We start from the raw sequence: 16,296 nt of genomic DNA, 5'->3' as shown, positions 1-16,296 counted from the left end.
TAGTACTAAAATAAACTACAGTTTGATACTAAAAAGTTATTGGGATATGCATATATCGGTCAAAAATGTCTTACAAAAATCTTATACAAACTCCTTACATGAAAAATATAAAAAGTAAATGTATTTACAAACTTCTTTGAGTTAATTAAGTAACTAATTATTTCTTATTAAAATAGAATTATAATTTAATAAATTATCTCAGTGTATCAAACCCTAACCTAGTAAAGTTTTGGTCACATATTTTGTATTAAGCCGTCTACATAATTCGGCATCACACAGTTTTGTGCTATATTACCTGGAGTATGATTTAAGTTTGGAGGTGCGTTTTGTAAATGATAATTTGTATAGGCGCCTAAGTTAGATATCTGTTGCCTTGTGTCCATATACTCAGAGATGCTTCCTAACTTTGGCATATTATCTTCGATAACGTACGGGTCGGGAGAGGTCGACAGCTTACCGTCTTTCTTTGCCTTCATTCTACGGTTTTGAAACCAAATTTTAATTTGCCTTTCAGTAAGACCGAGCGCGTGGGAGACTTCAATGCGCCTTCTTCTTGATAGATACTTGTTGAAATGGAACTCCTTTTCCAATTCTAATGTTTGGTAGCGGGTGTAAGTCTGCCTCGTACGTTTTGATCCTTCCCTCTTGTCATCACCTAGAAATCATAATTTTTATTTAATACTAATTGAATGTTTGTTTTATTTAAGTATATAAATTGTAATTAAAAGAGTAGATGTTTACCTCCGGTGCTCTTCATCCATGGGTAGAAAGCTTGTACATCTGGAACAGCGGCCATTTTGTTCTCTCCGTAATCCGCATTGTCCCCGCCTGCACTGACCCTCGTCACGTCCTGACAGCTCTCCTCGGTGCCTCGTGATGATGGCGCGCTCTCCTTTGAAACCGGCGCCTCACCAATAGCGTCTTGGCTCTTGATTTTTGTTTGATCCTCCACGCCGTTTTGAAATTCACCGTGAAATTGAAGCAAATTTCTATCAGTGTCTTGAGGTTTTGTTTTTGCCCAATCATTAACATTAGTCATGCGGTATTTTGGTGCAGCCTCGTGAGTATACGTTTTGTCATATTTTGTGTAATAGGGCGAAATCTTACGGTCGTTAGTTTTCGTTAGTAAAGCCCTTAAATTTGGTGAATCTTCTTCATCTGCGTTTGTTAATTTATTAACGCTCGACGTACTATGAGGTGATCCATAACTGTTCTCGGATACACTACATTGGCCAGGAGAATTCACAGGTCGTACTTCATCGCTTTTAGCTTCGTAGCACGTATTTAATGCAATATTTCGTTGATCGAACCCATTATGTTGCGAATAATAGTTTAATTCTCGCCACTTATTTACCATATCCAAGTTCATTTGGTTGCTGTAGTCCGGATAATTGTGCCAATGTATCGGTTCGGTTTTCACTACACTATTTGGAGAATTATGATAGTTTTTATTCGTTATATCAGAATTATGTATTTGTGGATACTCACTGTTTTGCTGATAGAAATTGTTTTGGTAATGTGCAAAGCCATTCGGAGGTGTCGGATATTGGTAGGCATGGTTAGGGTTTCCTTGACGTATACTTTGCGAGTATAGATCTGCACTATTGGTCCACATGTCACTTGCACGATTGCCGGCCGCCACTGATGACATTACGTGTATGTTATTTCAAACTTGTTCACTATCACTTTTGTACACTAGGTCATACAAATTAGCACTATCACTAGCCAGTGTGGGAGGTGTTCCGAATGCTCTGTTGACTGCGAAACGAATGCAGTAAGTGTCAGCGGGCGGCAAGACCCTACAATTGTAATAATTTTATGTGACCTAAAAAAAGTTTGGGGTACTTTCAACAATAGCGTCGCCATTGTCCCTTTGCGAAGTTGTAAAACCAGATTTTCTGTCTCTGTTTAACACTCTATTCGTCTATTTAACTGATCATGAGAAAGAGAGATAGCAATTATTTAGGGGAATAGATTGCAAATATCCTATAAATGTTTACAATGCCAATATTTCCAATACATTTCTATGTGTGCGTCTGTGTTCAAGTAAATCATTGATTGATTTTTCGAGGTGTGAGTGTAAGAGGGTGGTATAGATTGATTTTATTCTATTATTGGTTTAGTGTAAAGCCGCGTATGTGTGTCACTGTGTTGCAGTTGCAATGGCAATATATATAGGATGATTAAAATACTTTTGGAACAATGAAATAATAAGAAAAATTACGTTTTCCAGCCGTTAATAATCTATGGATTATCAAAAAAAGAATATTTCTTAAACACTTTTTAAGGATATATCAATCAGAATTACATGCAAAATGCTGATCGCTTTTATTTTCTTCTATAGATAAGTTGTATGTTTTTTAATTTTGTTGGTTTTACATATACCAGTCCATACAATATATGAAAAAAAATTATCATATGTTCTAATCTAATGAAATTAAATAGTTATTTATCTAAAAATACATCTTCTAAAAAGTAACTTATTAGTTCTATTGCTTAATAATATAAGAAATTAAGACACTAAAACTTGTATCACCCTGTAGAGCATGCACGATCCGTGTAAGGCACATAATTCATGCTGTAACAGTTCAATCGGAGGACAATGCAGACTGCGCGTGCGCCGCCCGTTTGCGACTGCACACCCAAATGTGCCCTACGCCTTTTGCATGCTTCCCAAAAAATATTCCATTAATTAATTATGTATTTAAACGATTTTAATATTTGTTATTTTATTCCAGTTGTCAAATCTATATGTATTATTAAATTTAGAGTAACTATATGTAATATTATGAAAAAAAGCATATTTCTTACACGTGTAATATTTGTGTCAGTGATAACGCAAAATCAATTTTAAATTTTTTTGTCTGTCTGTCTGTATGTCTATCCGCAATGACGCGTTTGTTCCAGATAATCTCCGGAACGACTAGACCGATTTTGATGGGACATTGTGACTTTGTCGGGAAGGTAGGCTACTTTTTTAGCCGACTTCAAAAAGAAGGAGGTTATCAATTCGAATGATTTTTTTTTAATTCTGCGCTGACAAAGTTTGCTAATTACTATTAAAATTTCATATGTGATGATTGGATAACAAAGTAATGCTTTTGTTATTTATTTGATCAGAAATTTATTTTAGTATAACTTAATCACAAACAAGCTATTTTCTTATTTACAATTTCTTGTGAAATCCTTAAATTTTAATGGGTTACATAATTTAAATATATTTATAACGTAGTATTTACCTAATACAACTGGAATATGTACTATTTATATGATTTCTAGTACAGTTGCTGAGTCATGTTACGTTCGCAGTATTGCATGCCCAATGGTAAAGCGCAGCGTACACTGCCGCAAGATCGACATATGGAAGCTTTGTTAGAACGCACACATCCCGACTGAATGCAAGCTCGCATCTGTCGGACATGCGTACACCCATATACATAATGTGTATTGTATACTTGTCTTTATATTTTATCGCGTTATTGAGAAAGCAAAATATCGAATTGTTAATTTAATTTGGTTTATTATAAAGTGAAAATAATTAAGAAATAATAGTGTTAACGCTTTTTAACAAACAATTATTGCTTTCAAACTACTTACGTAAAGTAAATTTCTATGAGATAATAATTTAATCAATATTTGTAATATTGTCAGATGCAAAATATTGCCACCCACAGCCAACATTAATTACAACTGTATCATCAATTTGATGGTTCGTTATTTCTGTGTAGTTTTCTAATTTAAAGCGTATTGTAATTTGATGATTCTTCGTAAACTGATTGTATTCAGTAAGTCTCTAAAGCTCAAAATTTTTAAACTTTTAATCCTATAATATGGGAGCTTTTTATAACTTTTTTTATAAAATGTTTAGTTTAATGAAATACCTTAAATATCGAGTATCCGTAATAAATAAACAAATATTTCCTACCACTAATGGTCCGTCTATTATAGCAAACCCATTAAGTTCTAATATGTCTAAATATTTTCAAACCATTAAACATTAAAAAATAAAAATAAACACGACGTAACTGGTTACAATAAAATGTAACAAATAAATATTTAATAACCAGATTAAGCGCACCGAGTCGACCTCGCCGCTTAGAGCTTTTAAATAAAACTTAACTTCAATTTCACACTGAATTCCAAAATCAATTTCTATTGGATCCCTTTTTTAAATTACATTTTAAAACGTCATAAGCCACGATCATCTTTTTGTTTAAAATTGACTTTTAAAGCCTAACTATTAAGGTTGTTTATAGAATATTAAACTGACAAAAACATTGAAAACCATTCATTAGTATGTCAGTTCGAAATGATTTCAAAACGTAACCTCGTACGCCCTTGCGTATATGGTGTTAGAACACATTTTTGTTAACCGTAATTCGGCTTACATTTTCGTCATACCGTGTCGCTGACAATACCACACCATTAATCTTGCGAAATCAATCGATGGCTCATCAAAATACTGTATTCGGTTTTACCGTGGTGCCTTTTCGCTAGATGTTTACTTTAGATCTTTTGCTTAATTTATTACTCGCATTACAAAAAAATCTACATCTGTCGGGCGCATTGTAGTCAACATTTTTAAAATTTTTTATAAGTCAGTAAGTAACTACTGCTGTATGTCTCGCCATCGTCTTCTGAAAAAAAAAAAGTTGTAGTTTTATTACAGCGATCATAAAACAATAAAATACATTCTTAGTATTTAACTTTCGGCGTGGCTTTGAAAAAGCGACGGTGAGTTGCTAGTTGTAAATCCTTTTTTACCTGCTGCTGGTATTTGCAAATATTCCTTTATGAATTCGTATTCTGCAAAAAAATATTTCTCTAAGGATGCCGACAGATAGTTAAAAACAATAACCATGAATTTCGAGAAATTATAGACGTGAGAATCGCGCAATACATTAAAATCAGAAATTATACGATAATATTTTTGTATCTTTTTACTGTTTACTTTCCCTTTAAATATACATACTTTTTGTTTCTGTCTTTTGCTGTTACATATTAGAATTTTCCTTGAAAAATCTAATTATTATTCCATACTGAACACGACTACAAGTCAAACAGTTTACACGCACTCACTTCACGGTTAACAATTGAATAATTATCTAGTGAGCATTGTCTCACTCCATTATTTTGTCAACTGTATGCCTGTTGACAGTTAAAGTGGTAAATTTGAAGATTTATGGTCCATTCGTACGAACGGAACGGGATCCGGGCGAGACGAGACCTTAAGTACCGTTCGGAAATCCCTAGTAACTTGAAATTGGCGTTTCCGCAACTCGTAAATGAGAAAAATTATTGATTTTAATTGTTAATATCAAAATTAACTATCTACTGAGGGATGAATACATATAAGGAACGAAATATAAAATCAAATCCAAACCGACCATTTCTGTATTAAGATGCATTAATTTAGAATTTTCCCTTACATCTATTTAATATTTTAATAGTTTCTGTACTTAGGTAATTTTTAAAAATTAAACTCGGGGTGATATGCCTTATGTTTTTAAATTTAAAATTAAAATTTAACTTCTCCACAGACTGATAATAAAAAAGAGTTTTATTACCATCACACATCTTTAGTAACCAACAACTTCATTTTCTTCCCTACATTCGGCAATAACAATCAGAGTTATTTCGCACAACCTTGACTGAAGTTTTAAAAAGGATTAAAAAGTACAATGACTTAGAAATCGACTTATGTATACTTCTTTAGCAAAAGCGACAAGCGCAAAACAATATGAGCGGCAAGTCTTAAAGACTGTTTACAAAATACATATAATAAAGTCTTTTATCAGGTACTTTGACAATTATTGACGGCAATAAAACTTCTAAGAGAAGTTTTCTATGAATTCAATGTTGCCTTTTTAGTTGCTTTTAGAATTATTACAAAGAAAGACCATAATTGGAATCAAACTTACTTATACAACATTTACTAAACAAAAACGAAATGACCATAGTTCGGATACGAGAAGCAAGTCCAGTCGAAAAGTTAACAAATTACCGACCTGTTAAATATCTCATGTAGTCATGTCCTATTCGAAATATACGAGTATACATCGTGGGTTTAGACCAAAATCTTTAGATAAAATCATATCATCACTATCTCTTTACAAACATTTACATATCATCTATCTTTGACAAAACAAAGTTGGCAATATGTTTTAAACGGCGATTTTGGTCTCAGGAACCCACAGTCAATAATAAATGTCGGAATAATGGTCGATTCCTTTCTATTATAATCTTATCGTTCAGATAGCATGCCTACATGTTCACGTCCCATCATAAACCCCATAAACGTCGATTTTAGCAAACAAACATCTCCCGGTCAGCTGGCCGCGCGTAATCTCTCGCTGTGGTATTATACAACGATACCATTATTAGGATTGACGCACACCGAAACAAAATTATCAAACTTTAAATGTTTAAACGTATCAACAGTACAACAATGTTTGATAATGCATCTTGCATGCAATATTTAAATCTTTAGAAGTTTAAAATGAAGTGTAGGTGAATTAAAAATTATTGACTGTTAACTCTACAATGAAAGTGTGTATTTTTGTTCTTAGTTTCTATCTCGTTTGTTTTGATTTTTTTTTAATTAGCTATAATTATTTACTTAATATTATATTTTATTTTAAGATATTCCTCCCAAGTAGGGTTGGCGACAGGCAGGCGGCCGGCCGTAAAAAATTAAGCCAAAACTTTAAGGTTTGTAAAACCTTGTGTGCCGACCCTACATGAGTAGGAAAAGGCCAGGGAGATAAGTTTCTATCTTGTTTAAATTAAATTGTTTTTTCCAAAATCGAAACTTTTATACTCTATTATTTCGTTTGCGGTCATTTTTTACAGTTAAATACAACAGAAGTATACATTCCTAGTGAGTGGGGACCTTTATCGGCCCCTCAGTGTACAATCATTAATCAGAGCTTCGATCCTGAACTCCTTACAATAGGGAGTGTTCAGAGCTGTGCGATCCATTAGAATAACAATAATTACTCTTCCATTCGCTACGTCATAAGGAATCTCAACTAAAGTACAGTTTAAAGTTTTCGCAGCAATTCTGTCAATCAACATGCAAACCATTTCAAGTATACAACTAATCTTGGAATTTAAATATATATTTTATTTAGTATTCATATTTATACTGCTGAACACATAATCATAATCATTTGGACTCCCGATTTCTATTTAAAGTATTTTAAATAAAGCTACTTTTTAAGTAACGTTTATACAGTAGTTATTATTCGGAAACAATTCTGTAAAGTTAATGTTAATCTATTTTTAGGTGTTCTATTGCGAAATGTATGAATTAAAATAAATTTAAATTCTTGTTTCAACAATTCAGTCATTATAAATCACAATCGCTGCAATGGGGATGCGGTGTGCGTGATTCTAAACAAAATACGGTCGACTCAACGGCTCCAAGAAAAACACTGGCCGACTGATTTACGAGACAATTTTATTCGAATAACTCAGCTAGAAATAAAGTGGATCATATTATGAATATTAGGTTAACATTCTTTTATCAAATTAGAAGGAACTAAGGAGTTAATATTAGATTCGTTGTCACTAATATCACACTAATTATAATTATTATTTTGGATAAATCCTTATATAAGGGAAAAGTCTAACACATAAGAAAAAGTTTGCCGATCTACTTTACTAAGGATGAAAACAGATTGTGGAAGCGATTGAATCGTCCTATTTTCGATACGTCCAAAATAACTTGTAATCCAAAGGTGTGAAGTAGATATTGCAACGAAATCTTTTTCTCAAAGAAAAATAATCACGGTTATTGTTTCCGTAATATTACTAAACCCGTTAAGTTATCGTCCGTTATATATGTATTTCATAGTTAAAAATGTTTTGACACACGTCTACAAATTTATATCAAAGAATTTTCTTTGAATAAACATCTATCAATCTGTACATATCAAAATTAGTGTAACACACAAGCTTCGCATGTTTAAAAAACAGATTTCTTGATAGTTTGACTATCGACAAACTTTCTATTGATAAAAGGTTAGATCACATCAAGAACGTTTTTATTAGATTTTTTTTTAGTTTCAACACACTCTATACATGTTATGTTCTCGAATCGCAAAGAAGGGATGCAGAACCTTGACGGGGCGGCCTATGAAAATGATATCACTGACATAGGAATACACTTAATGTTTCTCTATTCGACGATATCTTCACATCGCTACGCCGAGTAATCAATCATGTTTTATGCGGAGACAGTTCTTTGTGAGCGTGACTTCGTAGGTAATTAACGATCATCTTACTTTATTCGAGGTTAATGCGAAAAATCTTTCTACTTATTAGCTAGGATTTTGATTAAAACATTAACAAAATTTCAATGAAGAGATTCTTAAATTTTTATTGGCCATCCGTCTAGCAATTTTAAATCGTGGTTTCAACAGTAGTAGACGTCAGTAACATCTGTTGCACGAATTGGCCGGTTCGCCCGGTAAAATAACACGACCACACAAAATACATACGTGAAATGGAAACAATTCCAAGTTTCGTCTGATGGATGTGCGTGCCGGAGGCCTAATTTAAGTCATGTAGACATTGTTTTGACGGAAGAGGAGACGCATATGAAGGGAATATATTCTTTCTCTGGCGTTCCTTTCTCCGTCGATTAATGGTAGACAACGCATCTGCAATTAGGGATTTCTATGGGCAGCGCTCGCTTCTTTTTTTGGCGTATTCAGGTGGCCGATTGCTCGTCCATTTTTTTTCACAGCAGAAAAATTGAGCAATATCTTCTTTTCATATTTAACAAAAGGATAGAATGTTTAATATATATGAGCAGAAAATATCTTGTGCAAATTAGAATTGGTCTATAGAACTTGTTTAGGTATAACCCGTGAGAGGCTGAAGTCACGGTGAGCGGTGCTCTGCGGGCCACATTGAGAGCGCTGACTAACGACCTGCCAATCAGACCCCAGCTTAATTGGAAATCCGTGTTTGTGGAACCACTCCCCGCCTCACGAGGCTTTTCTTACTAAAAATTAAACATTTCACAATTGGAGATCTAGTAAAATACATTATATTTATGTTTATTGATTTTAATAATATACTTTACACTCTCAATATATCTTACTAATCTTACTAATATTATACGAGTAAATGCAAATGTTTAGATGGATGGTTGGATGTTTGTTTGAAGGTATCTCCGAAACGACTCAACCGATCTTGATGGAATTTGGCATAGAAGTAGAACAAAGTCTGGAAGAACACATAGGCTATTTAATTTTTTTATACCGCGGACAGCTGGTTACTATATAAATATCAAAATTTAGTCCGCATTTGCACGCTTGGTTATACTAATAATTTTTCATTACTTTTGGTCATAATCTTAAGTGGTACCTATTATTCAAACTTTCACTATCAGACGATTTTTTAAATGTAATTGTTCAATTTTAAAAGAAGAAATTTAAAATTGAACCACTTACACCACGAATAGCACAAAATTGTTATTAGTCGGGTTGACTAGTGCAATGCGTCAAGTGCGTATGGTAATATCTGCAACACGAATCCTGCTTGTCAAACTTGCTACCGCTCTGTTAATGTTCTACGATCTGAAATATTATATGGATACGCTTAAATCTACTAATTTCTGCGAATGAAAGAGTAATCGTCAGCGCCGTTTTTCACAGTGGTTCGTATAAATACCGTCGTTCATGTGTTGTTATAATAGTTTATACTTTCCTAAATATAAATACAACCAAATTTGAATACGACATCTGCAAATGTACTTTTTGTAATCAAATGCAATCTCGTCATATTCGTACAGGTTGTCATTTATTTTATAATTTGATATATGTAAGCTTTATTCAATTTTGTGTCACTATCGTATCCTTAAGTTTCCAACGCTCGCCGTGTCTCGCCTTCCTTGTTTGGGGATATTAAAAAATTGTTCCGGCTAGCGTGTCTAATCTCGCGCAGCCGGTGTTTTCCCACTCACTCAACACGACCTTTCCGTATTTAACGTCACAATGTGGAGAATTTTGATTTTCGAATCGAAAGTAGAATGTTATTCAATCTGATGATATTGATCGGCAGTCAACTGTCATTTGCTTTGACAATATGTTTTTAGATAACATAAAACTAATTAGCTTGTACCTGATTTTAATTTAAAATGTTTTTAAATTTTAAACAATTTTTTATTTAACGTCTCAAATTAATGTTTTTTTTTTTTTTGCGCGTTTACCTCATTTTTATGATTAGTAAGTACTTTATAAATTGATGCGGTGCGATTTATATATATTTTATCAGTAAGCCATCATTAAAATCCAAGGTCGGGCGTCGTTGATTACTTCTGTGTTCCCGCCACTCGTTTGGCCCCTTCTCTTATAAAAAATCACAATTAATTAAGTTAAATGATATGTATTTATAAGTAAGCAGGAACAAACAATGTAGCACAGGGCATATTAATTAAAAAAAAAATAATAATAACATAACTAAAACCTGTGCAGAAAAGAGTACGGACCAAGCGTCTGTAGATGTAAAAAAAAAAAAAAAAAAAAATCACAATGCGTACAAATTTTAACTTGTTCGACGATACATTTTATGACAGAATCTCTTTTATAAAAATATAATTTTAGGCACACTATCGCCATCTACACTACGGATGGTGAAATGAAAAGCGGGAATGTTTTGACTAGCGCCATCTGGATGAAGTAACTGAAATTACTTTCATCCCCACGTTGCTAAGGGTTGCAAGAGGGAATCTGCGAAAAGGCGCCACTCTCGCGAAATTTGCAAGCGATTCATATTAGATAAGAGGATTATTCTCGATTCAAGTGATATTTTAGGATTTACACAAGGTAACTTTAAAACATAATTCAGAAAAGTCTTAAAAAACAAAAAAGTTCTATTTATTAATGATAGAAATACTGGATTGATTAATTTATATAACACTCTGTAGAATAATATTCATAATTTACTATTTTTACAGTGCATCTTAAGGAACGGCAAAGAAAAACAAAAGTTGATTTTTTTCACATTCGAACCTTGACTAATACAATTAGAATTAATAAATATGTATCAGAATCCTTTAAAGGAATCTCATAACTTAATCTGATTTAAAAGATCAAACCCATTTAATTTGTTAGACCAAAATTGAATTGTATTCCCAATATATCGTATTGGGAAATCAGATTTTTTCAGTCTGTTTCAATGTGTGAAAAGTTATTCTCATGATTTTTTCTTATTTGTCCCGATCATATAAGTAGTAGGTATATGATATTTTAAGAGACCAATGGCTCGGAGATTCCGATTAGACCATGACATTGATATAGTAAATGTAAAATTGGTATATATCTCCACAACAAGCTACATACACATAGCTTGAACGGTGCGACATCAAAATGCTAATCGTTAACGTGAAGGCAAACTACAGTTGAGCTGGGATAAACTACATTACGGCCCGATGCTCAGATGTTCAGTTTTACAGCTCAGATAACAATCCGCGCCCGGGGAGCCCGAGAGAGAACTTTTAATTGGCGTGCCATTAGAGCGGGCGGGAAGCACTAAGCGATTTGTGGTGTAGCGGCCTGCTCTCTTGAGCTTTTAAATTCTGTTTCACCTCCCCAGATAGGGTTGCGTTGTTGGTTTCTAGTTACGAAAATTATAACTTACATAACGTGTCGATGAAAAATTAAAGACATTATAATTTAATTTGATAAAAAATTAGACGATATAATATTATTAAACAAATTGTATAACTGTACTTACTCAATAATATCTTCTAACTGTCAGATACTATTTTTGACTGTTTGAAATAATTTAAATTATGACGTAGGATACCGCGGACGTATTGTATAAATTTAACATGGCGATATCTTTAAACTTAATTTTAGTACATTTCATTAATAAAATAATTTATTAAATTACATGTTGCTCCAGAGCAAAATGTTGCCTCTTATGGTATTTGTTTAAGCTTATATTGTTTCAAAACAACTGGAATGAAATTCAAAATTTCGAATGTATATGGGCAGTATCAAACTTAATTAAAATATCCTATTTTACTACAGTTATTGAATATTTTAACAAATAATAGACTTTTCATCGTGCTTTGCGTCTGTGTTGTCATTACGTTGTTTTTCCTAAACAATGCTGAGCCAGGGTGGAGGGCATGTCTTCCGTTAACGACATCTCGTTACCATCACAAATCTCCGACATTACAACGTATTAAAACTCTAAAACTTGACTCGTCGTGCCATTTGGCTCGAACAAAAACTTTCTTACATCACACAGATTAAAATTCAAGTCTCGTATTGCTCTCAACTCGTGAAAACATTTGAGGCAAGGCCGTCTAGGCTAGGAAAAGAAAAAATTTTTTTTTTCTAGATTATATATCCCGTACATGAATTTTATTATTGTTCAAGTGTAAATACTTTTACAAACTGCGCAAACAAAATGATCTAAACGTGTACGGAGTGAATTTATAAGGCTTAAGTTTTTGTCGTATTTTTATTATATACATACCTTTGTCCTCACTGTAGATAACTAAATTATATAACAAATACTTTTGACTTCATGAACTCTTAAAACTTTTAACTTTTATAGTGAGATTAGATAACAATTTAAAATCGGTGAATCATAATTTAATAAGTTTCCGGTTTTAAGCTCCACATCCCACGTAACTCTGTTCAACCCTTTTCCCTGTGTTTCCCACGCCGCAACGTCGCTAAGTGGATATTCGGATCCTCCCGCATTTTGGCTAACGGCCCTGCACTGTCGAGTTGTTACTGACGTCACTCCTATATTTTGTTTAGGGATGTCATAACTAGATAATTTCAAATTTTCGAATTTACAAAAAGTATATCTTAGTAACATTATAAATGCGACAGTTTAGGTGGATTGATGGGGGCTTGATGTTTGAAACGGCTGAACGAATTTTGATGACTTTTGGCACAGATGTCGAAAACAGTCTGGAAGAACACGTACACGAACACACACACTACTTATTAAGTTTTTTAATTTCTCGCGGACGAAATCGCGGGCGATAAATAGTATTGGTATATTTCTTGCTATAGATGTCTCAGGAATGGAAGTTGACGGTTATACTTTCATAGATTTAAGGTTTTTTTACTACTATCAACTTATAATTACCCAATCATCATATCTTTCAGCCTTACATCTCTTTCAGATATCTGTTGATAGCATGAACGGTAGAAAGCCCTTATTTTGATTATTGAGTTTTTACTTATATAAAAACAAAGAGCTTCCAATAAACTGCATTCAAGCGTTTCATCAAGTATTCGTCATACTGCCAAAGTATTTTAATGAACGTTGCAAGACAGGAAACTATGACTGTGATAACTGAAAAACAGCCCTGACGCAGTAGCAGCCACTTCTTTTGTTCATTTATCTTGAAATGTACTAATTATCACGTATGATGAAAACATTTCTCCGTCAAAGCACCCCCTCCTCCGCGTACCCCGCACCTCTCTCTCCCTGCGCTATTACTCTCAATTTTACACGCGACATGACGCACGGATTTTTATGCTGAAAAATTGCCATACATTACGTGCACTCTTAAATATTTTAATTTTTTGTTATTTCGGCCGAGTAAAAGTAGCTTACGTAGTGGACTGGGGATTAAAAAAAGTAGAACGCGGCACATGCTTTCTGCATTTCATTGTAAAATATTAACACGTTATATTAAATGAAATGTACTATTTTCGTTTCACTTGAAGTACGTTTTGTAAAATAATATTAATAAATAATAAAGAAAATGTTTCTAGTATTTTTGAAAAGAAAAAGTAGTTGTAACGAACGACATAACAGGATATATTATAATAATGTTGGTTGGATCGATTTGTAAACCGCACATTGTACACTCGATGTAAGAGCAACCGACACTACATGTAATCAGCCTTTTGCTCGGAATCGGTTAAAAAATACCTAGTATCGACAATTGTGGCGAATAAAGAGTTTTAATAGATAAGAATTTATGTGTTGCAATTCTTAAGCGCACGCAGTTAGTAAAAATCTATCCATGATTCGATCTATCAATAACTTAATAATGTAAAATTAAAACTAATTTAAACAATCTTCATAGTTATTTTCTGCCGTGAATATTTCGATTTGTGGTTATATATAATCATTTAATAGAGATATATCGATCCCTTAAAGAAATATTTGTAGGTAGGTACTCACAAACGATTGTCACTCAGAATAAAGTGTTTTTTAAACATGAATTAATATAATACACGTGATATCACAATCAGATAAAACGCAATCATGTAGACACTTAGACCAAAAGTTTTCATTGGAACGCACCTCAAAACGGTGCGTTTCCACACCTCATTGAGATCCGACACGGCTGTTAGAAATGCTGCTATGATTATAAGGCATTATGGTAATGGAACCACGTAATTAGAACAACCGGAGCACAGTCGTTATAAAAACCTTAAAGTATTGAAAAACGTCTTTATAAATGAAGAACTATTAAAACAAGAAATGTAATACACTACACGCAATACTGATAAAACAATTTTATCTTGAAATCGATCCCTCGGTTAAACTGTAAAAAATAGCAAAATAATGTCTAATTAATAGCTCGAAAATACGAGAAACTAAAATTTACGATTTCAACATTATGAGATTTAAATTAATGATTCAAATTGTATTTTTAATAGATCTTGTATTTCAGATTTGTAAAGACGTTACAATTCTAATTCCATTGATTAATATGATCGTTAAATACATTTTCTCGTGTCCCTTAATTAAATTCTATATAATTATAACATCATTTGAATTTTTTATTTATTAACTTAATAAACGTTGTAACTTCCTATATATTTTATAATATAAGTTGTTGATGAAATTAAGCTTTCAATAGGAATCAATAAAATTCTATATCGCTTTACCTTTGATCTTTTTCCCTACAGACTAATTACTTAACGCTACTGAACTAAACTACATAATACATTTTGAATATATTTCGAGATATATATCGTGTCATCAAATTACGGTAAAAGTTGACGTTAATGACTTTCGGGTAACGACCATTGGCTCCCACACTAACGACTACTCGGTTCGTCCCACTTTTTTACCGACGATATGTTTTGGTAATTTCCTTTTTCTACTACCAATTACTGCGTGAAAACAATGTTACCTAAGATTGTTTTAGAGGTCAGTAAAAATGTGAATAAGATGATAAACAACATACAAAAAATCGAGATTTAGATTTAATTTTATGGACACAGGAGTATAACCCATAATATGTCAATCAATGTACTAGATTAATTCTGCCAAAGATCTTATATATCTGATATTAAAAAATGCGAATTTTTGGATGTATGGATGTTTGTTTGAAGGTATCTCCGAAACGGCTGTAGGGATCTTGATGAATTTGGCATAGATGTACATAGATTACTAGCTGTCGCCCGCGACTCCGTCCGCGCGCAGTTAAAAAATGGGGGGGGGGGGGTTTATGAAAAATAGATGTTGGCCGATTCTCAGACCTACTGAATATGCTCACAAAATTTCATGAGAATCGGTCAAGCCGTTTCGGAGGAGTATGGCAACGAAAACTGTGACACGAGAATTTTATATATGTTATTAGATAGTTTGTAAGAACACATAGGTTACGGACGGAGTCGTGCGCAACAGTAGTGGGTTATACATATATACATATTTCGACGGAACCCTAAGCTGCTTAAAAATAATAAATGTAGAATTGAAGTTACATGAGCTACCTTCTAAAATGGGAGCAATTGTCTTTCGGTAATTTGGATTCGGCACGCATGCACGCCGATTTGTCTCAGTCATCCGTCCACTGCTGCCACCTTTCTAATGTTTATATAAAACTTTAGATGCCGTCTGCGTAGAAGCCTCTATATTCATTTACCAGTAGAAAATAGTGTACGATTTCTTCTTCGGGCCATAAAAATTGACCAAGTTTTCACTTATTTTTTTTAGCCGACTTCAAAAAGAAGGAGTTTATCAATTCGACTGTTTTTTTTTTATATCATAAAGTGGCGAACGAGCAAGCGGCTACCTATATTCGCTGAAATAGCGCCGCTATCCATGAACATCCACAATTGCAGATTACATTGCCTACCTTTAATCTACAGAGTTGGGGACGCACAGAAAGTATTTCCCTTTCATAAGCGTAATTCGTCCTTCTTCAACAAATCCACCTCCCCTTTTATCATTTCCTTATAAAATGAGATTCGGAAGGGAAAGGGAGCTAATATTAGGCCTTCAGCACGCATACTCTTGGGACGAAACGCGGAATTTCTTCCACTTCACACCTGTCTTCTGCGTGGT

The 16,296-nt window shown here is 33.4% G+C and overlaps 1 protein-coding gene across 1 annotated transcript; it reads right to left on the bottom strand.

Annotated features, from left to right (window-relative positions):
- Positions 1-233: 233 nt before the first annotated feature.
- On the bottom strand, positions 234-1,651 carry LOC106711392 (segmentation protein fushi tarazu). Its single transcript, XM_014503697.2, has 2 exons — positions 742-1,651; positions 234-655 (listed from the first exon to the last, which is right to left on the bottom strand). The coding sequence occupies exons 1-2, from the start codon at positions 1,649-1,651 to the stop codon at positions 234-236; spliced, it is 1,332 nt and encodes a 443-aa protein (XP_014359183.2).
- Positions 1,652-16,296: the final 14,645 nt, after the last annotated feature.

The sequence above is a fragment of the Papilio machaon genome, chromosome 9 (assembly GCF_912999745.1).
Source record: "Papilio machaon chromosome 9, ilPapMach1.1, whole genome shotgun sequence".
Lineage (NCBI taxonomy): Eukaryota > Metazoa > Arthropoda > Insecta > Lepidoptera > Papilionidae > Papilio > Papilio machaon.
Note: the sequence above shows the minus strand (reverse complement) of the source record. Positions and strands in the feature narration are given on the sequence as shown.

Coding starts and splice junctions, on each gene's coding strand:
- LOC106711392 (XM_014503697.2), bottom strand. CDS start 1,651: ATGTCATCAGTGGCGGCCGGCAATCGTGCAAGTGACATGTGGACCAAT. Junction 656..741: donor ATGGATGAAGAGCACCGGAG/GTAAACATCTAC, acceptor TATGATTTCTAG/GTGATGACAAGAGGGAAGGA.